Below are 26,372 nucleotides of genomic sequence, written 5' to 3'. Positions count from 1 at the left end.
AATGAACGAAATTTCACTGATCCCCTTGTCTGTCTAACTCGGGTAATGAACGAATGAAAGTTCACTGGTTCCCTCGTCTTTCTAACTCGGATAATGAATGTACGAAAATCCACTGGTTCTTTTGTCTGTCTATCTCGAAAGTTCACTGGTTCCCGTGTCTGTCTAACTCGGATAATGAATGTACGAAAATCCAGTGGTTCTTTTGTCTGTCTTTCTCGGGTAATGAATGAACGATATTTCACTGTTTCCCTTGTCTGTCTAACTCAAGTATTGAATGAACGAAATTTCACTGATCCCCTTGTCTGTCTAACTCGGGTAATGAACGAACGAAAGTTCCCTGGTTCCCTCGTCTTTCTAACTCGGATAATGAATGTACGAAAATCCACTGGTTCTTTTGTCTGTCTATCTCGGGTAATGAATGAACGAAATTCCATTGAATCCCTTGTCTAACTCAAGTATTGAATGAACGAAATTTCACTGGTTCCCTTGTTCCCTTGAATTTCGACATTCAACTGGTTAGCGTGTCTGATTAACTTAGGTAACGAATAAACGACTGGTTAGGGGTTTCTGACTAATTCAGGTAATGAATGAATGAATGAATGAATGAATGAATGAATGAAAGTTCACTGGTTCTCTTGTCTATCTAACGCAGGTAACGAATTCACGTGTAAACGTATATTTGTCTGTTTTGTCGTAAACAATAACTATCATTACCAGTTCGCCTATGAATGAAGTTAAGAAAAGTTGACATGTTGAACTTACTTGGGTTCATACGTATTCAACTTTATGCTTTTACGTATCCATATGTATATCGAGAAATCAACGGTTCTTAATCAGTTCGGCTATCAAATGAATGTTCGGGTTTTTCCCCCCATCCCAATCAGTGCCTTACGAGTGAAACATCAAAGGCTGTAGTACAGATTGTTTTTCATGATCCCTTGTTGCTTCATCGTTATGAGTAGCATATGACATTGTGACGGCAGCACTCTCTCTCTCTCTCTCTCTCTCTCTCTCTCTCTCTCTCTCTCTCTCTCTCTCTCTCTCTCTCTCTCTCTCCCTCCCCCCCCCCCCCCAAATGTGAAAATAGTCGTAAGTTAGACACCAAATAGTCATAGATTAAATGTTCCAAGGTATCACTAAACAAATATCATTTTCCTTCCCTAAAGAATGCAATGTGAAATTACATCCGAGGTCATGCCATTTATTTCGTAAGCCTATATTTGGATATTAGAAAACAAACAAACAAGTAAAACTAGACATTTACATACACACTAACATAACAATGGTGGCGAGATCAAATTAGGGCGTTTTTAATACACCGACGCGCGTTTATTTACAATTATGTTCAGCAATGGCATAATTGTAGTAAACTTTCCCAGATTAATTACTTTGTCGCCAAAGGTCACGGAACTCATTCGGTGTGAAAATGTCACGCTGAGTAATCAGCTAGCTTGTACCAACGTTCCCACTAGCTCCGTGTTAAATTGTCAACACAGGAGCATGGGATGAAATCATATTACAACTGTGCCATCCTGCCTTAGTTTTGCCCCATAGTTTACAAACTTAGCTCTATAATGCATAGTGACTTTCTTTTGATGGTGCGTAACGTAACTGGGGCAAAAGCACAACACAAATATTGTAGACTGGAACCAGGCATTAAAGGAGAGGGCAATTAAGGCATTTGACCTGGTATGCATATTAAACTATATATAATACACATTATTGCTTAATATCAACACGTATAATCATATAGTTAATTAATAAAACGGTTAAATGAGACGGCTATTATATATAACGGGCGCAGCCATTTTGTACCATCTCAGTTAGTACGCCCTCTGGCGAGCTGGTGGTTACGTAATACTTAACGCGTAATGTCAGGAATGAGCCTTAGAACTAAAGAAACACAATCTACCTGTTTTTTGCGGGATGATAATGTTCTGTAATAATACACATCCCAGTAAGCCAGCAATAAGTATATCCAGCACTATATATATTATTTTTTAATACAAAATAAAATACCATTGTCAAAGTGGCTACACAACAAGTCGAAATAATTAACAATGTTTTGCCCATGCATTAACCTACGTACTGAAATGATACACGGAGTGTTTTCTTAGTTAATTGGTCTATGATTCCTGTGATTCCTGATTGGCAGGTGTGTATTTGATTGGTAACCAGACGAGCCAATTAATTGTCGCTGTCTAGACACAAAAATACATACCGGTATTGTGGAATATTACCCGTCGCCCCTAAAATTGTAATGGACATGGTTTATTACTGTAAATAGTTCTGTAAAACTATTGATTAAGTAGACTTTTCCATCTAAAACCACAGAACTGACCAATTACGTAGTCTCAAAGAAAAGAAAATTATCACTTGGGTATCGTGGGTTGTCGTTTTTGCTCCAACGTAGCATATCAATAGGCCTAATAGTGTACATTTTGCCTTTGGATTATTTAACAGAGAACAATACTATAACCCCATTTTGTTCCGTTAATGCAACTTGAAATATATTTAGTTAAATAGTTTATTATATTATTAGGTCATTTATGCTGTTTTACAAGGCAGGTTGATCGAAGAGAAGCGCCTTGTCGAAAATTACTGCTTTTGTTTACACTGTACATACAGGAGATGGTCAGGAGCTGACGTCACTTCGCCCCAAGCTATTCCACCGGACGTCACAAAAATGAAACAAAATGGCTGCCCCCGTTAGCAGGAATAATCATGGTTTTTTATTAACTCTAAAATTACGCGTTTTTCATTTGCTAAAGTATTAGTATGTGTTGGTGGTCCGGGTATGCATCTTTTCAACACATAAGGCTCTTGTGTGAGTTGACCCTACCGTTAAAGGTTCCAATGTACCAAATCAGTTAATTTTGTCGATAATGTTAACGTGTATTAATAAAACTGATATAAGCAGCGTATCAACACACACTTACACCTCTCCGTCCTGGACCAATGAATGAATGAATGAACGACACCCCATCACACAAAATACATCGGCTAGTGGGAAGAAGGAAGGAAATGTTTTATTTAACGACGCGCTCAACACATTTTATTTACGGTTATATGGCGTCGGACATATGGTTAAGTACCACACAGATTTTGAGAGAGGAAACCCGCTGTCGCCACTTCATGGGCTATTCTTTTCGATTAGCAGCAAGGGTTTCATCCTGTTGTGTATACTACATAATACCTGTATAACAAAAAAGTGTAGTTATTTATTTATTTATTGGCAATGGATAATAGTATTTGCACTAATAATCAATGTCACATATTACTACCAATCAGAGCCGCAGCTGTTCACTGTTCACCTCCAACTTGGACACGGAACTTTCTTCTTTGGTACAATGCAACCTAAACGTTGCATTATTCCAAATATCATCTTGCTGTTGTCGTGTTCAGAAGGGCGAGCGTTCGCGAACAATTTGACTGGTGTCATTCGTCTAGTATGTGACCACGAGCGCTCGTCCACTTGAACCTGTCTCTGCTGTGCGTTCGTTTTGGTGGGACATGTTGCAGGACTAATCATAACGTGTTGTTTTATCTGGCTACTAAATTCGTGTAATTCTATTTCAACTTGGTGTAATTTACATCCTCCATTCTTGTAAAAATTGTGCGTTGTTCGCGCCCAACATCAAGTCGCGAAATTTATAGGCGCGCATTATTTTTCTTGCGGATACTATCAGTAAATTCGCGAAAGTTACACTTCGCGAACATGCCCTAAAGTGCACTGTAAGCGAGCGATTGTTGGCGCGAATTTCGCGTTGACGTTAGCGACAAGTACATGCACACTGCTCGGGAGTAAAACAAAAAATTCGTGCGAATTTTCAGTTGTCAGTGACAATACTCGCTGTTTCGTGAAGCCGTTTCTGCTGAACAACGATTAGCAATAACTTTGAGGTATTGTATGCATTTATTAGTTTCATAAATAGTAAAAACAGACAATAACTTAAAATTGTCTATCCCCATGTTGTAAAAGAAAGAAAGAGCTGTTTTATTTAACGAAAGGGGTCTTTTATATGTACCATCCCATAGACAGGATAGTACATATCACGGCCTTTGTAACACCAGTTGTGGAGTTGTAGTTGCAGCTGCTTTTATCATAAAGCACTGGATGTTCTTGGATGACTGTTATCAGTTCTTTCTTTTTATTTTCTTTAGTTGACGGTGCCATTTTTTTTAACCACGTGTTTCTTGACCGGGAACAGGAAATGACGTTGCAGGCAAATTGTCAACGCGTACGAAAAAAATAGGATTGATTCGGGGCCCTGGTGGTATACGAACACGTTAAACTAGTTATCTATCTATCTATTTTCTTTTTGACCGCCCGATCTAATCTAGCGACCAAATTTAATGAGTAGAATTTTCTTTATTAATTATATTAATTGGAGATGCGCATCAAAATTTTAAAGGCCCACTTTTGGATGTAAATTTCAAAATTGTCCACTTAATTATTATTTTTTCTGTCCCAGAGCAAGTCACTGGCTATCCAGAGACAGGCGCCGGGACGGACATGCTCGAAACTCTAGTGGTATATGAGCATGTAAAAATTATTCGCACTCGCACTTGATTCTATTTTTTAAATTCGCTCGCCTAAGTATTCGTTCGCTCTCCATTCATACGCGTGCAGTGTGCATTCACAGTATAGTTTGTGTTTGTTCTATATTTTTCATTCGCTCGCGAATTCGCGTATAGTGTGTAGAGGCCTTTAGGTGCGTATTCGCAAGAACAATAACAAACATGCAAACAAGCAAAAAACTTATTAAAATACCAAACAAACAAAAATTAAAAAAACGTCGCATTATTAATGCGGTTTACAGTATTAAATATATCCAAACTGACGACAATTTTTGGAGGGCAACAACTTTTTGCTTTATAATTTATACTAAATGGACAAAACAAAAACGCACAACAAAATATTACCTTTTAAAACTGGGTTTTTATAGTCTAATTTATAGTTATTTGCTAAAAACAATTAACAGAAGAACAAAAAATTAGAAATTGGGTGCACAGAAGACGGTAAACGTCTGCCTGGTCGATTCTGAACTCTCTTGTTAGTTCTGTCTTGCTTGAATAACACAAAGGGGCCCTAGAGGATATTTCAATCATTTACGTTTGATGTTTCGCAAGAGTTTGGTAACAGTCTATGATGAATAAGTGATGTCAGGGTCGGCAGAGAAGGATGTTTAGGTGGTAGTCTTGATTCTGGATAGTCTATTTACTTGCTGAAAATCAAGCAGAGGTAAAAAACACAAAAACACAAAAACAAACAAGGTATTAAATAAATTCTCCTGCATCGTTTGTTTTTGTTTAACAACACCACAAGAGCACATTGATTTAGTAATCATCGGCTATTGGATGTCAAACATATGGTAATGTTTTGACACAGTCATAGAGAAAAAAACCGCTACATTTGTTCATTAGTAGCAAGGGATCTTTTATATACACCATCCCACATACAGGATAGCACATATCACGGCCTTTGATATACCAGTCGTAGTGCACTGGCTGGAACGAGAAATAGTCCAATGGGCTCACCGACGGGGATCGATCCCAAACCGACCGCGCATCAAGCGGACACTTTACCACTGGGCTACGTCCCGCCCCTCTCCTGCATCGATGCTTATACGATTTTGAGCATATCTAATCTGAACGACACAACCGTATTCCCTGATCAAAATCCTATCTCTGCATAAGGCAACGTCGAAAGGATGTTAGCCAAAGTTGTGTTTATTTCCATGATCCACTGTCAGGTGCTCGTCCTTAAGGGGACCGCCACTCCTTTAGGAGAACTGTAAACTATGGCTCAAACTTGACCCTAACGTCAAATAGAATGAAGATTTCACATTAAGTGATTTTATGTTTAAACTCCATATCCGAATCTGAGTGTATTAATGTATAAACGAGCTTATACGTACAACCTGCATGACATTGTGTTGGTAAATAATCCCTAACGACCTCAATAAATGATGACGGTGGTGCTCTTTCTTTCTTTCTTGTTTATGTCTGTACTGGCCATGATGTTGACGGTGATGGTGATTATGCTGGTGGTGATTGGAGTTGATTGCGCTGATATGGTAGTTATTGTAGTGGTCACGAGATAATGTTGGTGGTGGTAGTGATGTTTGTGGTGTTGGTGCATTGATGATGATGGTCGTGGTTGAGATATCCATAGAGTGATTGACATATGATGGTCGTAGTGATGATGGCCACAGTGTTGGTAGTAGTTTATTATTGAAAACGTTGGTGATTGTCATAGCGATGGTGGTGGGGTTTTTTGTGGTAGTGGTAAAGCGATTGTAGTTTAATTGTGATGGCGATCTTATAGTTATTACTGGTTACTTAATTGCATCAGTCTCCAACCCCACTCACTCACCGTGTGTATATACTCGCCTGTGTGTATCTGTATTGCATAACTGTGACGTCACATTATTTTTCTAGGTACAGTCTATTTTTCAAGAATCAACACCTGCGAAACGATACAGTTTGAACTTCTTATGCGTCCAGGTCAGGGATTCGAACCCACTATTAACAGACTTGTACATTGTGAACAAGTACAACGCTTTAGCCCACGAGGCCAAGCATCTGCATCATCAAATGAACATGTAATTTAAGCCTTATGAACTTGATACTAGTGATACATGTAGTAATGTGTTCTGGCGGAACACAACGAAGATTGTCGGAAACTAAATCGGAAATCAGATATTATACTTCTAGTACGTGCATCACACTTAATGCCAGCTATCCACTATTAAGGTTTTCTTGACCGATTCGTTCAGGTTAGGTCTGAAAGGATCCTGCCATTTTTGGTTATTAGTTTTCAAACAAAAAATGTCATTTTAACCAATATTTTCATTTAAAAAGATCAAATACAAGTTAATTTAGGAGTCACGTAATTTGTTTTAATGAATAATGGATTAAATTAGAGAATGCAATCGGAAGTGTAGATTTATGAAAAATAATTAACTCGCACCCACGGGACTCTACACCTCCTCATACATTCTCCATTATATAACTGTGTGTGCTCGCGCGTGCGTGAATGCGTGCGTGAATGCGTGTGTGTGGTTGTGCTCGTGCAGGTATGTCTAATGCGTATAATATTATGTACTTTACGAGGGTTTTTTTTCTGTATATTATAATCAAAGGTGCTGCAGAGAGACGTCATAAAAAAAAAAAGTTCATTTAGGTTTTTTAGACTACACATTTTATAGGTGATAGCTTCAGGGAATTAATGTGAAGACTAATTCTGAAAGACTCCACATTGATTAGTTTCATCATTGAACTGGTTTACGAGCCTCAGTTCTGAGCCTCAGATGATGTCCTGAATTATATCGTCACCATATTTATCCACTGACCTCATTCAGAGATGTGATTTGCACCACCAATATCACGTGGAACAGCAATTTGTGTTAATGAAATGTTCCACTGCCTTTCGGCAAGGTAGTTAAAGTTAAAAGGAAGTCCTAACAGGATAGGTGGAAATAATATTCCTGTTATTTGAGTAAAAATAGTTATTAAGTAGTAATAATTGGTGGATCATTCGGTGAGGGGGTTTGATGGGTCTTTTGGGGGGAAGAAGGAATGAGGTTAATTGTATTCTTAAATAATACAATTAAGATTTGTTGGTACAGAAATATGAAATGTAAATTAACTACTAACACCGACTTCATTTATATTTCTTTGACATCAGTTTCATAACTTCCATACAACACACGTGTTTGTATACTTATTTCTGTTTATGTCATAATTGTGAGGTTCTACATATCGAGCTAAATACATGTAGGAGTCGCTATCATAGGGCTCTATGTCCTTGTTCACTGAACAAAACAATGTATCGACCTCGGTGCAGAGAGGTTAAACCATCCAATGCATGGCGTGTATCCTGGTAGGTACTGGGGGGGGGGGGGGGGGGGGGGTCCTGTCCTGGACGGAAAGAAAAAAGAAATGTTTTATTTAACGACGCACTCAACACATTTTATTTACGGTTATATGGCGTCAGACATATGGTTAAGGACCACACAGATATTGAGAGAGGAACCCGCTGTCGCCACTTCCTGGGCTACTTTTTTCGATTAGCAGCAAGGGATCTTTTATATGCACCATCCCACAGACAGGGTAGTACATGCCACGGTCTTTGGTGTACCAGTTGTGGGGCACTGGCTGGGACGAGAAATAGCCCAATGGGCCCACCGACGGGGATCAATCCCAGACCGACCGCGCATCGAGCGAGCGCTTTACCACTGGGCTACGTCGTGGACGGAGAAGCCGACCTGTGCTACATCAGATTGTTCTGAATGTGCACGTTAAAACCCTATGACCAGGTACTGGGTTCCTATCCTACTACGAGTGCATTGTAATAGGTCATTGTGGAGGTATACGGCAACCACACTGAGTTCTCTCTCACACAAACTTGGAGATCATTAACCCATTGTCTGGGATAGACAGCTCATATGCTCGTAGCTGGGAGGTGTGCCAAATTAAACATGGATACACACACAAACCTATGACGGTTGTAGCTTTTATACACGTATTCTGTACCTATTCCCCGTTGTTGTTTGTTGTTTTTGTTTGAGGGGGGTTAGGGGGTTGGGGGTAATTTGTTTGTTTTTTGTTTTTGTTTTGTACATTTTTAATCGGATGTAAGTATTTGACATTGTAATTTCGACACGAAGATTATTCGATACTAAATAAGAAATCATAGATTACACGATTAGCACGTGTAGCAAAAAAAGAAATGTTTTATTTAACGACGCACTCAACACATTTTATTTACGGTTATATGGCGTCAGACATATGGTTAAGGACCATACAGATATTAAGAGAGGAAACCCGCTGTCGCCACTTCATGGGCTACTCTTTTCGATTAGCAGCAGGGATCTCTTATATGCACCATCCCACAGACAGGGTAGTACATACCGCGGCCTTTGATATACTAGTCGTGGTGCACTGGCTGGAACGAGAAATAGCGCAATGGGGCCACCGACGGGGATCGATCTCACTCCGACCGCGCATCGAGCGAGCGCTGTATCACTGGGCTACACCCCGCCCCTAGCACGTGTATGACGCGTATTGCTAGCCTTCCACTGCCGTACTAAGAATTTACTAGCCAAATCGTTCAGGTCAGATCCGAAAGGATCCCGTCGTTTTGGTTGATTAGTTTTGTAAATATTTCTTGCCATTTTAACCTTCTTTTTTTCAATAATAATAAAATATTGGTTAATTTAGCAGTCACGTTAGACAATGTAATGAATAATGAATTATGTTGGAGAATGGACTCGGAGAGTATGGATTCATGAAAAAATAATTAACTCGCCCTTACGGCACTTTTGAATTACTTTTCATGAATCCACACTTCCTCGTACATTTTCCACTGCATATCCCTTAGACCAAGTCTCGTACAAGGATACGAGTTGTGATATGCTAACGGTTTTGTCGTTTTAATTTGACAAAGGACTTTAGCTGTAAGTGGTTCTGAGTGCGATGAGCTGGTGATTCTCCGCGTTAATATCACGCCGTCAACGTCCGATTCCGTTTAGTATCGGACCAATTTATTCAGAATCAATGGCATCAGAATAGGATTGGTAAAATTAGCGCACGTATCGTTGGCATATTGCTTTGAATAATAGCACCATAAAGATCTAATAGGATTTTGATTTATCGCAATAGATATGATTAATATTTTGCATATTCAGACGACGAAGTAAAAGAAAAGAAGAGAAATTGTTGTTTAATGGCATACGCTGGGATATTGTTAATGATGATGGAATGGGGAGAGATGCAGTTCATTCATGGATGCTCGTGTAAAGCGTGACGGGTCGTAGGGTCGATCAGAATCAGTGGATTTTTTTTTACATTTTAACCAGTGCCCCACAACTAATATAGTAATGGTACATGTTGTCCTCTTTGTGGAAACGTGAAGGTGAAAGACACATTGCAGCTAGTCGATAGGGATACAGTGCTCGCCAGTTGAGCTTGAGTCGTAAGATAGACCCCCCCCCCCCCCTCCCAGGTAGACCCATTCTCTGATGGGGTTTCCCGTTTCATCTAATGTCCCTCGACTAAAGAAATATTTGAAACCCAGTAGCCGATGACTATTAAATCAATGTGATCTAGTTGTGTCGTTAAACAGAACGATCTTTGACAAACTTTGTATCACGTTAATATGCTAGTTACAGGGTCCTAGTATATCGGTTGTACATGAGAGTATCGATTTACAAACTCTTGCATTTTACACACTTTTTCTCAGTCTTAAATAGCGCTCGCCTGAAGTGGGATGGGTGGCAAAATTGATCGCTCTCTATGGACTGGAGTTTTCCCCCCGTTCCGACCAGTGTCTCATGGCTGGTACATCAAAGACCGTGCTACGTACTGTCCTGTCTATGGTTAAGTCATTTCAAAGATATCGTGCTACTTTGTATTCAGGGATAGCCCACGTAGCAGTAGCAGGTTTCCTCTCTTTCGTAAACGTTTTGAATAAGCTTGTTTTAGAAACTTAATTAGCCGTAGTTCAAATATATGCTGAAATGTCGTTAAACATTTATGCATTTCCTTCCCTATATGTTAACAACAGTGAAGTCAATGGTAAACATTTCAGTCTGTCGGTTTTGCTAACATAGTAAGTTGACAATTGAATATTTTGTTTACAATTCTTTATGTACATGTACCTGTTTGGCAAATCTTGTTTAAGTCAGATTCTTTAAAATGTAGAATAAAAGATTATCCGATATTGATCTAATCGACCCGAAACCACTGACATTATTACACTGGTTTCAAACCTTGATCTTTGCATAGAAATTTAAATAAATAGTGATCTCTATACAGCATTCAACGATAAAATCCATGACTTCAACTTTTCAATTGTCAGTGTCCCTGTTATTTAGTGTAATATACCTTTTATTCAAGCATGTGTTACATGTGGCAGCTTCTGGAATATTTTTAGAGTAGGTTTATTACACATTGATTTGAAACTCCGCCGTGCAATCCCAGCCCAGAATTTACTGCATCAGAGTTTTAGCGTCCAAGGGGTCATTACAGCTTTCAGAAAGTTTTATGGTAAACATTCAAGCACCATTTTACCATATGGTTCCTCCTCGACTACTGTCTGAGGCATTACATTGCGTTTTGACCTTATACATCTGTGCATGACATTAAACTACAGCGATGGTCGTCCAAGTCTGTAAAGTTGTTATGGCCACTTGTGGTGAAGGGCAATGGTAAGAGATACTCTCTCTAATAATAAAATGGAATAAAATTAAATAATTTTTCCTCATTGGTATTTTTTTTTTTTTTTTTTTTTTTTTGGCAGACATGCAAGAGCCTATTTGATGTTCTGCCACATAAGATCTTTTCTTGAACCATTTGTTTCTTCGTTTTTGTTTAACGACACCACTTGAGGACAATGATTTATTAACCGTCGGCTATCAGATGTCTAACATTTGATAATTCTAACATATGGCTTTAGAGAGAAAACCCGCTACATTTTTTCCATTTTATATTCACAATTCCACAGACAGGATTTTCTTCAACAGTCATCATCTTAACTGCCAATAACTATTTTACTATTCTGTTTTACATGGAATGGTGTCTTTGCTGAGCTTCAAATTTCCGTCTTGAGATTGTGATACACAATAAAACTAACACAGAATAGAAATAATGCTATTGCCTAATAATTAATACACGATGTCCCAAAGTGGGACAGCTGCAATCGACTTTTAATATTTGTTTTCTTTCTTTCTCTTTCTCATAAAATATATTGGCTTCGTTATAGAAATATTTTATTTTATTTTATTTTATTGTATATATTTTATTTTATTTTATTTTATTTCGTTTAATTTTAATTTTAATTAGTACTATGTATATGGATGCACTGTTTTCGTCAATAATACGTACACCCCTATGTATATTATCTTCTCTCTTTTTTGTAATTCCCTACTTTAATAAACCATTTCTCTTCAGTTATTGCCTTCTTAAACAAAGACTCAGTAATAGATGATATTCCGAGAAACAAATTTCTATTGATATTCTTATCTCTGTCAGGCAGCGAAGACGTCGTTCTCCTGCCCATCTTCGTGAAACATTCCGCAAGATCGTCCGCCGTCCATACGTCACTTGGCGGTCACTTACGTGTGGGAATAACGAGCGAACAATTGAGCTAATAGGATCAACAGAGATGCATCCTTCTTAGCCCGGCTACTTCAAAGTCCATAAAGACATCAGGGCAGGATTAGCCGGCGTCATATGCGTCAGAATTATTCGCAATATTCCCGGGCTCAATTTGTTAGGATTGCGGTTGACGAAATTAGATCTCATCCGCACATGGACATCGGCTTTGTATATATTGGCATTATTTAATGCACGTATTTGCCTAGATCAGTTTCGGCGTGATGAATTTTTTCCAGCACATTTGTCAACTGTCAGTTGCATATCCAGGCAGGTTTATAGCCACGTGCATATCCATTCATTTCAACTTATTTTCGTGCTTATATCCAATTCAGGTTCAAGCACGCTGTCCTGGGCACACACTTCAGCTATTTGGGCTGACTGTCCAGGACAGTGGGTTAGTTGTTAGTGGTGTACCCTACCCACTGAGTCGATAAACTCATCCTGGGTGGGAGCCGGTACCGGGATGCGAACCCAGTGCCTACCAGTCTATGTATGATTGCTTAACCACGACGCTTAACCACTGCGCCACCGATGCCGGTTATGTTTTTCAAGAAGAATCGCAGAGACATGCCATTGTGATGAATCCAGTTAAGTCTCCAAACACTAGGGATGTATTCGTCAAGCTCAGCATCAGTCATTGCTCGAGTATACACGGGTTTTTTAACCAATAATAAAGCAACAAACATAAAAAAAAACACATCTTAAAGTCACATGGTCGTCGGAGCCAAAGTGCCTGTTTAGCCATTCCCCCACCACAACTCATCATCTTCATACAGATACACCTTTCCCTCGTTTCAGTTTTACAATGACAGAACAGCTGATTTAAGCACTTTGTCAAATGTATGGTATAATACAACAGACTGCAGCAATAATGTCGATTCGGTTTTGTTACAGTTGAAGGAAAGTGCAAACTTCGAGGCTGGTTCTTGTAAATTAAGAAGGTGGGCTTATATCACGTTTAACGTTTAATGAATTGCAGTTATTTTTATACAAAGAATAACACACAAGTGTTGCATAATTAACCTCTGGGGAGAATGGAATGGGACGTGTTATAAATAAACCATGGTTAAATAGAACGTGTTATAAATAAACCATGTTTAAATATAAATGACTTTGATTGCGCAGTGACGGCAGTATCTAGGTCAGTTGGTAGAGATTTCGCGTGAGGTGCTTCCGCCATAGGATCGAAGCCCTCTCCCTCGTTCTCTGATTGGGTTTTCCCCGTCCCAACCACAGTGCCCCACGACTAGTATATCAAGGCAGTGATATATACTGCCCTGTTGGTGGACAAATTCACATAAAAGATTTCTTGCTGCTAATTTTAAAAAATGTAGCGGGTTTCCTTCGATGACCACATGTTACAAATGTTTACATCCAATAGCTGATGGTTAAGGAACCAATGTGCTGTAGTGGTGTCGTTAAATCAAAATAAACTGTATCACTTGATTGTGCAGTTGACATGTCATCGAATGCAATATGCAATATTGGTGTGTACAGAGTTCGTATCTCCGTACCGACTCAACCCAGAGTAAAGTTTGTTCGACTATTAGAAGGAAGGAAGGAAATGGTTTATTTAACGACGCATTCAACACATTTTATTTACGGTTATATGGCGTCGGACATATGGGCTACTCTTTTCGATTAGCAGCAAGGGATCTTTTATATGCACCATCCCATAGACAGGATAGCACATACCACAGCCTTTGATGTACCAGTCGTGGTGCACTGGCTGGAGCGAGAAATAGCCCATTGTGCCAACTGACGGGGGTCTATCCCAAACCGACCGCGCATCAAGCGAGCGCTTTACCACTGGGCTACGTCTCACCCCTCGGCTATTAGAGGTCAAACATGCAATAATTCTGACACATAGTCTTTCAAACCAGAGTGAGTGCAAAGCTAGACTTCGAAAAATTGTTACTTAGGCCATAAATATTCGGCTCTTGTATATGTTGTGCTGTTGCAAAATGCATATAAAGAACCCTTGTTGTTTTTCGACAAGAGTACAAATTGCTAGCAATTTCGTCGTTCATTAATCTTTTCACATCTGTCCAGGACCAATAGCTCATGTAAATTGGATGTCCAGGACAACATACTTGAATCGCAGTCAGATTATAAGTACAATAACGTATCACCCTCTTGGCATCTATCAGGTTGTAAAAACTAGTCTAATGATAACCTAACCAAAGGGCAAAACTTTAATCCCAGACTTGAGCTCTTACAGCGCTGAAGGGTATGTTTGTAATCTTGTTATAAAACAAGAAATAATGGTGATTACTAACGACATATCCTTATAGGTGCACATCCCCCATTCTCACGAGTATATACTCAAGTCACCGTCACCTTAGCAAAGCAGCCACTTGTTAACAATAATCTTCATCATCCCCCATTCTCACGAGGATATACTCAAGTCACCGTCACCTTAACAAAGCAGCCACTTGTTAACAATCATCTTCATCATCCCCCATTCTCACGAGTATATACTCAAGTCACCGTCACCTTAACAAAGCAGCCACTTGCTAACAATCATCTTCATCATCCCCCATTCTCACGAGCATATACTCAAGTCACCGTCACCTTAACAAAGCAGCCACTTGTTAACAATCATCTTCATCATCCCCCATTCTCACGAGCATATACTCAAGTCACCGTCACCTTAACAAAGCAGCCACTTGTTAACAATCATCTTCATCATCCCCCATTCTCACGAGTATATACTCAAGTCACCGTCACCTTAACAAAGCAGCCACTTGTTAACAATCATCTTCATCATCCCACAAATTGTCTGATTTTATAAAACCTGACCTGCATTATGAGACCATTTTAGACTGTTCTGAGAGCATTGGCATAGCCAGGAGTTTATATGGAGGACATCCATTATGGATTACGGGGCGATAGGCAACTATACATGTTGGTGAGAAAAATAGGTATGTTTGGGAGGTGGCTCACACCACACCTGCCTACACCAGTGTCTGAGTGGTCACATACGGAGGCTGGACTGAGATTGTGGTGTTTTGGCGAACATTCTTGGACTAATTTTTGCCATAATTTGTGTCTTGAGCATTCATTGTTTATCTGTCATTGGTCTAGGATTTGATGGGGAAATTGTTGAACGCATTTGATGGGGAAATTGTTGAACGTATTTGACGGGGAAATTGTTGATCGCATTTAATGGGGAAATTGTTGAACGCATTTGATGGGGAAATTGTTTAACGCATTTGATGGGAAAATTCTTGAACGCATTTGACGCTACATATACAAAGCTCTGTACTAATTAATTAGATACGGTGTTAAATAATAAATAGCTTTTTTGAATGTGATTTTATTAACTCAGTTATGTGTACAAACAGTTATATTCTTGATTACGTCTGTCGTCTTGCAGAACGGTATGAGTGTAATTAAGGTCGTGTGCCGTTCTGTTCTGTTTATTATACTACAAACGTAATGACAAAGCTTTTGTTAGATAATTAGGCATTACACAAGATCAGAAACGAGTGTGGCGTTTTAAAAAATAGATTTTTCTCTAACGGTATTTATATATAAGACCCACCGTTGAATAATAGATTCTTCTAGTGAATCGTATCTTAACCATTCCAATTACTGTAGGAAATGCCAGCTTGGTACGTTTAAGATGTTTAATTAATATATAATAAATACGGAAGGAAAATCAATGCACTACTATTTATAAAATAATAATTAATCTGACTACTGAAATAGCGTGTATACTAGCTTGTTATACATCCTTGTAAAGACCTTACTTTTCCTTATTTAGAATATTATTTTTCGTACACCTGAAGTGGTTCTGGTCATCCGTGTGTTTGCAGTACCCAAAACTCCGAAAACGCACGTTCGCCTTGAAAATAATGGTTATCGAGACAAACTCTAGTTATTTTAGACGGTATTTCACTGTTTAAACATCACAGACTTTAGCTTCTCTCTGTTATAACCTTAACTAAATGTGTGTTGTAGGTTTTTAGATTAAATGAAATTAGTATTCAAATAATTTCGTATGTACGAAAAAAAATATTTTAGGAAATACAATGAAATTTAACTCAGTATAAATATTAGAACGATCCGAAACACGTTTAATATACAGCCACTAATATTTTAGGCAGAAACATATATTTGATATGTAATTACAATCGTTAAAAAGTCTCTGTTAGTCGATAACCCTATAAAAATGGCAGCAAACTCAGGAATGTCCCTTTAAGAAGGGATTCTATTACCACTTATTGCGATTCAGGTGAATTACAGGTTGATACACAGTTTGCCATTTCACACCTATACTAATTACAAACTACCTAACTATTTTATAAACCTGATTTGCGTCTGTTTTAGCGATCTCTATATGAAATTAAGTTTTAAGCACGCTATCTGGCCATACACCCCAGCTGTCTGGGCTGTTTGCATATAACGGTTAATGAGAGAGAAGTCCGTGCAATGTCATTACCACCACCTTCACCCGCGTTCCCGCCCCCACCCCCATCCCACTGAACCATTAAAACTGGTTTAAAGCCGATATTGAATTGCGAACCCAATACCTCCCAACCTTAAGACCCATAGCTTAACGACTACGCCATGATTTATTTCGTGGTTATTACCAATGAATGTTCAAGCACGCTGTCCTGGGCATGTATCTCGGCTGTATAATCCCTTTAGATAGTAGAGCACTCGCCTGGGGTGCAATGGGTCGTAGGATCGATCACCCTCGAAGGTTCCAGGCTACATCTCCTCCCATTTAGTTCTCCATGGCAATGGGCAACTCGTTTTCGTTTTACGTGCCCCTATCCACGAAGGTTCAGGCACGCCCACCACGGATTTAGCCTCTGACTTCGCCAGTGACTAACTCCGGAGCAGGGGGGGGGGGGGGGGGGGGTAAGTTTAAGGTGGGCGGAATTTGGAAAAAAGCCATTTAGTAAAGTCAGCGCGAGCGCGGACCAAATAGTAGACACTTCGCAAACTTGAAGTACACCGAGTGGGAGCCGTGCTCTGATTTGCTGAATTTCGATTCCTCGGTGAAGCCTGTATTTTACCTAAGTCTACAAAGAGTAACTGCATCCAAAGACATGTCTGGACTCTAAAATTTGACCCAAAATAGTTAAGACTGCTCAGCCAAAATGTTTTTAAGGTGATTTTGAGCAATTGAACGGGCGCCGAAATAAAATGCGTTAGACTACTTATAAAAAAATAAACATAAGAATTTTGAACTCGATCGAAAACATTTAAAGTCTGACTAGCCCAATAAAAGAGGTTGGTACTCACGGAGGAAAAGGTTGACTAGGGGGAGGAGAGCTACACCCTCGTGTCCAGATGGGGGATCAGCTGGTGTATATCCGGCTTCGCTAGCAGTCTAGTGATCACAGGATACTGTTTGCTGAACACCTTCTTCATCAGGCGATGTATCGAAATGTTGTCCATTTCTGCGAACAGTAGAGCCTGGCTGTAGCGGTTGTCCAGATGGTGGGTAATACTCACAGCTGACCGCCCATCCTTGAAGGTCACTGGGTGCATCTCGTATTCGCCTTCAGCGTTCGGGATGTCCTCAAAGTTCCGACATCGAGGCGCTGCCAAGAGACGTTTGGTGTCCGGCACGTCGATTACCACGCACCTGGAATAGCGGCGATCAAGTTTCCCGTGCAGAGTCCAGGAGTCCATGGATTCGCCGGACTCTGCACCTTCAGGTGGTGGCGGAGGTTGTTTTGGCGGTGTTCTGATCTTGGTAACCGCTGTCGCCACTTCTGCCTTGCGCTTTCCAACAGCTCCTTGGCGGTCCGGGATAGCCTTTGGTGACACCGGTAAAATTGGTGACACATCAATGCTATCCAGAGTATGACGTGGCGAAGTGTTAAGTCGAGTCGGAGTTCTAGTTTCAATAGACTCGTGGACTCGGGCCGTCTCCGAAGTAGCAGCTGGGCCGGTCGAAGCTGGCTTCTCTTCCTTCTTCTCGGTTGAAACTGCAGGTAACGGCGAAGCAGAAGGAGCCGCTGCCGGTGGTTTAGCCACCGGGGTTGGCCCCCCCTGAACCGTTCCTGGCGGGTTTCTCCTCTTCTTCCTCGTCCTCCTCTTCTTGGTTGGAACCGGGTCGCCGTACACCAAGGTCACGGTCGCCCGTGACCCGGTGTACGCGACGCGGTATTCCAACAACACTCCATACGTTGTTATGAGTCCCCCCAGGTGGGGGGGGGGGGGGGGGTAACTCCAGAGAGCATGAACACAGGTCCTGCTTCATCTTAAACGAAATTAGAATGAGTTCTCCATGACTTATAAATACACAATTCTCCTATTTATGGGAATTTGCATCTAAAAGATCCCTTAATATCTATCGGTAAGGAATAGCTTATTTGGCCGTAGGAGTAGCTTGTTTTATCGTAGGAGTAACTTATTTGGCCGTAGGAAGTAACTTATTTGTCCGTAGGAGCAACTTATTTGGCCGTAGGAGTAGCTTATTTGGTCGCGGAAGTAGCTTATTTGGCTGTAAGAGTAACTTATTTGGCGTAGGAGTAGTTTATTTTGTCGTAGGAGTAACTTATTTGGCCGTAAGAGTATCTTATTTTGTCGTAGGAGTAGCTTGTTTTGTCGTAGGAGTAACTTATTTGTCCGTATGAGTACCTTATTTAGTCGTAGGAGTAACTTATTTGGCCGTAGGAGTAGCTTGTTTTGTCGTAGGAGTAACCTTTTTGGCCGTGAGAGTAGCTTATTTGGCCGTGGGAGTAAGTTATGTGGCCGTAGGAGTAGCTTATTGTGAGGTAGGAGTAACTTATTTGGCCGTAGGAATAGCTTATTTGGTCGTAGGAGTAGCTTATTTAGCAATGGAAGTAATTTATTTGGCCGTGGAAGTAACTTATTTGGCCGTAGGAGTAGCCTGTTTGGCTGGCCAAGAAAATGTTCAGGAAAACGAGCGATCGTAGTAGCTCAAGAGACAGTTGTTGTTTGGGTGGTGGGGGGTTGCGCCTAACCTGAGATGAATGTGATATGCTAGAAGACAATGGTACCAGTCAATTTGTTCGCAAGCGCTCGGTCTCCTGAACACGCCACGAGTCTCGAGATAACTACATGTTACTTTGTTAGACAATAAATATCCGTAATTGTCTCCAGACAAATGTGTCATGTCCTCTCTGATTGTGTCCGCACTTCGTATTCCGGGCTGGTACAGCCGTGTACGGATCCATTTGGATTGTTAACCTGTGCGTGCATGACAGAACCACGAGAAGACTATGAATATCTGAACAAAATTAATTAAACCCCGAGCGTCTCATTCGTTCACGAGGAAATAAGCTTCTCACGCAAGAAGCAATCACGTTTTGGAGCCGTTTAGGGGCCGTTTGGACCCGCTATTTATTGCGAGGTATTACCTAACAGTAATAGAGACCACGTGTCTTGCGACAAAAGAACATTTCACCGCCACCATTCGACAGATAGTATCTGCTTCGTAAACTGATCAAATGACTATTAACTAAATCAGTTGAGATGACTTGTTTCGTCTGATCGATACCGTCCGGTGTGTTATATTGGGGATGAGGTTTAACACCAACATTTTCAGATCTCATTTTACAACATGGTTTTGTTTAAAATGTATGTGATGCAAGTCCGCTGAAACGGAGGCGCCTGGACTTTTTCCTACACTTACCCACCCGTCCTCATTTAAAGATACACGTTTCTACTGTAATACTATTAGAACAAAAATAGCCTTTAAAATTGGAAAATTATCATCTGAAACATTGCAATGTTCTCTAGATGCTAGAAAGACGCTTTTGATGTCATCCAAAGATAAATAGTCTAAAGTAGTGCCTGCCCCCACTATTTCTAGTTCCAGCCAGTGCACCGCGACTGGTATATCAAAGGCCGTGGTATGTACTACCCTGTCTGTGGGATGGTGCATATAAAACATCCCTTGCTGCTAATCGGAAAGAGTAGCCCATGAAGTGGCGACAGCGGGTTTCCTCTCTCGATATCTGTGTGGTCCTTAACCATATGTCTGACGCCATATAACCGTAAATAAAATGTGTTGAATACGTTGTTAAATAAAACATGTCTTTCGTTTTTCTTTATGTCCCTTTATTCATAACTGTATGGTATTTTAACCAATGGCGATTTTTATCAATTTTAAAATTAGGTTCCATACAGGTTTTATGGTTGAACTTTAATAATTTCTGCACATAGGATGGATTATTATAGATTGGGTTTTCGTGCCTAACGTTAGATGAATGTCATATGATAGGATCCGATGGTACCAGTCACCCAATAACCGATGTGTTTTTCGTGCTGGGGTGTCGTTAAAAATCCATTCATTCATTCATTCATTCATTCCAGTCAAATTTTTCGCGACCGCTTGACCTCCCGAATACACCACAGGACTGAAATGTTTGTGCAGCTTTGAACTATCGTGTCCGTTTGCGAAAATGTCCGTTAAGTACTAGGTGTTCTTGCATCTCTTATAAGCTAGGCTAGGTGACAAAATATTTGTTCATAAAATATCATCCAGTTTATTGTTAGCTGACACGTTAACAAATAATTATCATCAATAAAATTAGACAGACCTTTAACGGGACTTATCGTCTGTGCATTCGTCATCAGTTGATAAATGTCATAATTAATTGTCAACAATGACGAATATAGATATACACGTGAAGAATAAGTCAGTATGGACGAATATAGACATACAAGTGGGGAATAATGTCAATATTGACGAATATAGACATAGAAGTGGAGAATATAGTCAATATTAACGAATATAGACATAGAAGTGGAGAATATTGTCAATATTGACGAATATAGACATAGAAGTGGAGAATATTGTCAATATTGACGAATATAGACATAGAAGTGGAGAATATTGTCAATATTGACGAATATAGACATAGAAGTGGAGAATATTGTCAATACTGACGAATATAGACATAGAACTGCAGAATATTGTTAATACTGACGAATATAGACATAGAACTGCAGAATATTGTCAATATTGACGAATATAGACATACGTGTGAGGAATTTGACAAATGTGCAACCAACATGCTTCAAATGTTAAAGCACGTCAGTCATGAGTACACCATGACCTCGCCAATGATTCTGTTTGAGACAAATACAAAATATACGTATACAGATATTGCAGGCATACAAAACAAAAAACATAATGTCCAATCGTTTGATTCGAATAGCACAAGAAAATCACATTTTAATTTAATTTGTTTACGAACTGCTCTATATCAATACATGTATTGGACAAAGATTAAAGTCCGATGAACTGATTTTTAATAGTGATACTGCTACCATTGCTCTATTTGAAAAATAAACCGTAACGTTATGGTATTGTTATTTTTCTGTGAAAGGCATATGTACCTGGTCCTCTAAAGGCAATGTTCTTTACTTGCGGTTGAAACTAACATTTTTAATTTCATGTACATGTATATCAAGCATGTTCATGATTGTACTAGTGTGTGCAGAAGGTCAAGACAGTGTCTTGTTGTCAGGGTTTAGCGGACGTAACAAGATTTTATTTTGTCAGTACTTTTTGAGAATTTTAGAAATGCATCCTGGTGAGTCTCTAAAAAATGTATCATTATTCAGATAATTTAGAAAGAAATGCGCATAAAGTTCTTTTCCGTGCATGCAGTTTTTTAAGCGGCGCGGGCACGGTTTCCAAAACCGTGTTATGCATATGGAAACGTTGCTACTGATAACCACAGGATCGAGATCTACCATTTTTTATGCGTTTGTTTTCCGCGTTTTGTACGTGCACAGATCTCGCTTATCGCCAATAACCATACACATGCAAAAAGCAAATACGTTGTTAAAGTAAACCCGGTTCTGTCATCTTGCCACTGTAAATACATCATTGTACGCTTACTCTAATTCCCCATATGCCGTCGTTTGACGGCCTGGGTGTACCCAAATAAAGTTTCAAGTTTCAAGTAAAGTTTCAAGTCATAAAACAAAACCTTGAAAAGTAAAAATGGCGTGTGCGTTTCAGCTACTATTAATATCAGAAGCATCAAAACAAATATGATTTTTTTTACAATCAATATTTCAATTAATTTTTTAACATGATATGCAAGTGCACGTGCTATGCTTCTAGGGGCCATTTGTTATGCTTTATTGGGCAATAATAGTTTAGTTGTTAAAAACATTACCATGTGCAGTGGCAGATCCCGAAAATCCATTGGCGGGGGGCAGTGACATGAGGTGGAATGCCAAGGGAACTTTGTGAGAGGTTTGGAGGGGATCGTAAAAAAAATGAAAATTAATATCTAATAAGATTATAACTGTCGCAAACTTTAGGGGGAGGCGGACCCCTGCCACCCAACCACCCACCCTAGATCCGCCTCTGATGTGTCTTTGATTAAAGGTATTAATGCGTTTAAATGTATTGTTTCAGCGTCACGGCTGTTCTCGAGAAGCATGAGACGGCTCTGCTTATGATGCTGGGGTTCGGTGGATTCTCCATCATCCTGGCCCTCCTGCACAACGCCGTCAGGAAGCACTTCTACCACGACGAACACAACCTCGATACGACGTTCGACGCCGGCGGCAACGTGTCCCTCAGTCTGACTGCCGTCACAGTGGCCTCCCAGCTCTTCTGGCCTGGTGATATCCTCCACAGCGCCACCCTGACCACAAAGGTAGGTGTACACTGAGCAATATTACCTCAACCTGCGGGATCAGTCGGTACAGCGCTCACCCAAGGTGGTTTGGATGTAGGATCGAACCTCCTCTGTGGACCCATTTTCTAACAGGTCTTTTTTTCTATCCAACCAGTGCAGCATGACTGGTATACCTAAGGCAATGGTATGTGATGTTCTGTCTTTGGGACCTTTTTTTGTATCCAATATCCGATGCTTAATTAATCAATGTGCTCTAGTGGTGTCATTAAACAACACAAACTTTAACTTTAACCTACTTGCACTGATTTAATAAACAAAATTAACGAAACAACTAAATCACATTGATTAAGTTATTGTCATCGACTGTTAAAACCGGCCTCGGTGGCGTCCTGGTTAGGCCATCAGTCTACAGGCTGGTAGGTACTGGGTTCGAATCCCAGTCGAGGCATGGGATTTTTAATCCAGATACCGACTCCAAACCTTGAGTGAGTGCTCCGCAAGGCTCAATGGGTAGGCCATTGTTTGTGCTATCCTGCCTGTGGGAAGCGCAAATAAAAGATCCCTTGCTGCCTGTCGTAAAAGAGTAGCCTATGTGGCGACAGCGGGTTTCCTCTAAAAAACAGTGTCAGAATGACCATATATTTGACATCCAATAGCCGATGATAAGATCAAAAATCAATGTGCTCTAGTGGCGTCGTTAAATAAAACAAACTTTACTTTACTTTACAATTTATAGATGAACGGCCGTGCTGTTCTGTCTATAGGAAACCACATGTAAAAGATGACATGTTGCTTTACGATGGTAGTCGTGACGTGTTTCCTCTCGGACTCCTCGAAACTTGGGGATGGGACGTAGCTCAGTGGTACAGCGCTCGCCTGATGCGCGATCGATCTAGGATCGATTCCCGTCGGTGGGCCCATTGGACTATTTCTCATTCCAGCCAGTGCTCTACAACTGGTTTAACAAAGGCCGTGGTATGTAGTATCCTGTCTGTGGGGTGGTGCATATAAAAGATACTTTGTTGCTAATCGAAGAGTAGCCCATGGAGTGGCAACAGCGCGTTTTCTCTCTCAATATACATGTATGTGTGGTCCTTAACCATATGTCCGACGCCATATAACCGTAAATAAAATGTGTTGAGTGCGTCGTTAAATAAAACATTTCCTTCCTTCCTCCTTCCTTGAAAGTTAAAGTTTGTTTTGTGTAACACCATTAAAGAGCGCATTGATTAATTAATCATCGGCTATTGGATGTCAAACATTTGGTAGTTCTGACAGTCTTCAGAAAGAAAACCCGCTACATTTGTCCATCAGCAGCAAGGGTTCTTTTATATGCACTTGCCACAGACAAGACAGCACGTGCCAACGGCCTATGATATACCAGTCGTGGAGAACTGGTTTGGACGGGAGAAACCCAATCAGAGAATGAGTCCACCGAGGTGGTTTGATCGTCCGACCTCAAGCACCTCAAGCAAGCGTTCTACCGACTGAGCTAGATCCCGCCCCTTCCTGCGTATGTACAGATTAATTTATATTCATTAATTGTGTATACATATTCATGTCTTTTTAACTCATTTAAGGGATTCCTGTGTGTTCTAGCTCTTCGCATTCTCAAATCGTGTAATATATATATCTGACATTGACTTATTGGTGGGTGGGTTTCTTTGTTTTTGTTGTTTTGAGTGGGTTTGTTTGGGTGGTGGGGGTGGGAGATGTGTGTGTGTGTGTGTGTGTTGTTGTTGTTGTGTGTGTTGTTGTTGTTGTGTGTTTGTTGTTGTTGTTGTTGTTGTTGTGTGTGTGTGTGTGTGTGTGTGTTGTTGTTGCTTTTGTTGTTGTTGTTGTGTGTGTGTGTGTTGTTGTTGTTGTTGTTGTTGTTGTTCTTGTTTTGTTTTGTTTTGGTTTTGTGTGAATTGTTTTACACTTTTCGTTTTAGTGTTAGTAAAAGTATCCTCGTGAGATAATGATAAAACAAATATTTTTGAGTTTACATGACAAAAGTATTGCTGATGTATTTACAATTGTTTTTCTTCTAAAAAAAAAAAAAAGGTGCAATTTGGGGGGTCGAATGTTTATGTATTTACTATAAACTATTAAATCTACACAAAAATATACTCTTTTTTATATTTGTTGTTTTATGAAAAACAAAGTCATTATACCTCGCATGTATAATGCATGTATTTAATAGCGATTACTGTCAAAGTAAGTTTCACTTGGTAATCATTGCAAATTATGCGTGTTACAAAATGCGCTAATTTCCTGCCCATTTAAGAGAGATTACCGGGAATTATTTTATTTGTATTTATTAGTAATAAGATCAGTCAATAATAAAGAAGTTTTGAGTCCATGTGAACACGATTGCCTTGTTACAGTTAAGGGTTTTGTGGGTTGTTTGTTTGTTTTTCTCTCCTCTTTCTTTTTTTTTTCTTTTTTTTTTTTTTTCATTTTCTTTTTTTAAGTGTTGTTGTTATTGGTTTTGTTTTGTTTGTTTGGGTCTTTTGTTTGTTTTTTTGTTGTTGTTTTTTTTTTGGGGGGTTGGGGGGGGGGGGTGGCGTTGTTTTGTATGTTTTTGGAAGGAAGTTTTGTTTTTTGTTTTTTATTTAGATTTTTGGTTGTGTTTTTGGTTGTTGTATTATTTTCATGTGTTGGTTGTTGTTGGTTTGGGGCTGGGGGTGGGGGGGGGTGCAGTTTTTTTTTTGTAAAACAAATTATTATTATTAAACTTCGTATTCTGAAATATATTGACAGGGACTTAAGTTCACAATGTGAGTGAACATTATTTTCCATTCATAATCACGTTTCCCTCTTCCAATTTCGTATTTACAATTTCTTTCGAAACCTTCTAAAATAACCAAGCAAACACATTTCCGACGACGTCAACAATATGAAACAAGTATAATACGTATAAACCGATATGGGATCGGGACGTAGCCCACTGGTAAAGTGTTCGCTTGATGCGCGGTCGGTCTAGGATCGATCCCCGTCGGTGGGCTATTTCTCGGTCCAACCAGTGCACAGCGACTTGTATATCAAAGGCCGTGGTATGTTCTATCCTGTCTGTGAGATGGGGCATATTAAAGATCCCTTGCTACTAATGGAAAAATGTAACGGGTTTCCTCTCTATGACTGTGTCAAAAGGACCATATGTTTAACATCCAATAGCCGATGATTAATAAATCAATGTGCTCCAACCTATAAATTATTATTACCATAGTGTCGTTGGATATTTCGCTGATAGCAGGGAAAATCACTGTTTTATGGTATTCTTAGCTACGATTATCACAACTGAAAAGTCGTCACCAATTATTGAGCACGGTTAACGATTTACATCTATATACAAATTCACGGCGTCAAACTTAAATCGTATTCGTAACCAAAAACCTACAATTACAAATTTAGCAAAACTGAAATAAAAATCTTTGTTAAAATGATATGGGCGATTATTAAAAAATTTATTACTATATTTTTTTCTATTTCCACCAAATTGCTAGACATCTGGAGTCGCTTGTTAAACAATGTGCTGGGGTGTCTTGATCAAGCATTCCTTTCCTCTAAATATCAGAAAATGGACTTCTGCAGTATTCCATACGTCTCATGCTAATAGCTAAATTC

At 39.7% G+C, this 26,372-nt stretch overlaps 1 protein-coding gene across 1 annotated transcript in view; it reads left to right on the top strand.

The window, feature by feature from the left end:
* LOC121373991 (urea-proton symporter DUR3-like) overlaps window positions 1-26,372 on the top strand; it is an 81,432-nt gene that overhangs the window by 10,532 nt on the left and 44,528 nt on the right. Inside the window, exon 2 of the mRNA XM_041500847.1 lies at window positions 22,538-22,781. Within this exon, the coding sequence (XP_041356781.1) occupies window positions 22,538-22,781 (244 nt within the window). The remainder of the gene's footprint in view (window positions 1-22,537; window positions 22,782-26,372) is intronic.

Source organism: Gigantopelta aegis, chromosome 6 (genome assembly GCF_016097555.1).
Source record: "Gigantopelta aegis isolate Gae_Host chromosome 6, Gae_host_genome, whole genome shotgun sequence".
NCBI classification, from domain to species: Eukaryota; Metazoa; Mollusca; class Gastropoda; order Neomphalida; family Peltospiridae; genus Gigantopelta; species Gigantopelta aegis.
This window is presented reverse-complemented; position numbering and strand designations above follow the sequence as displayed.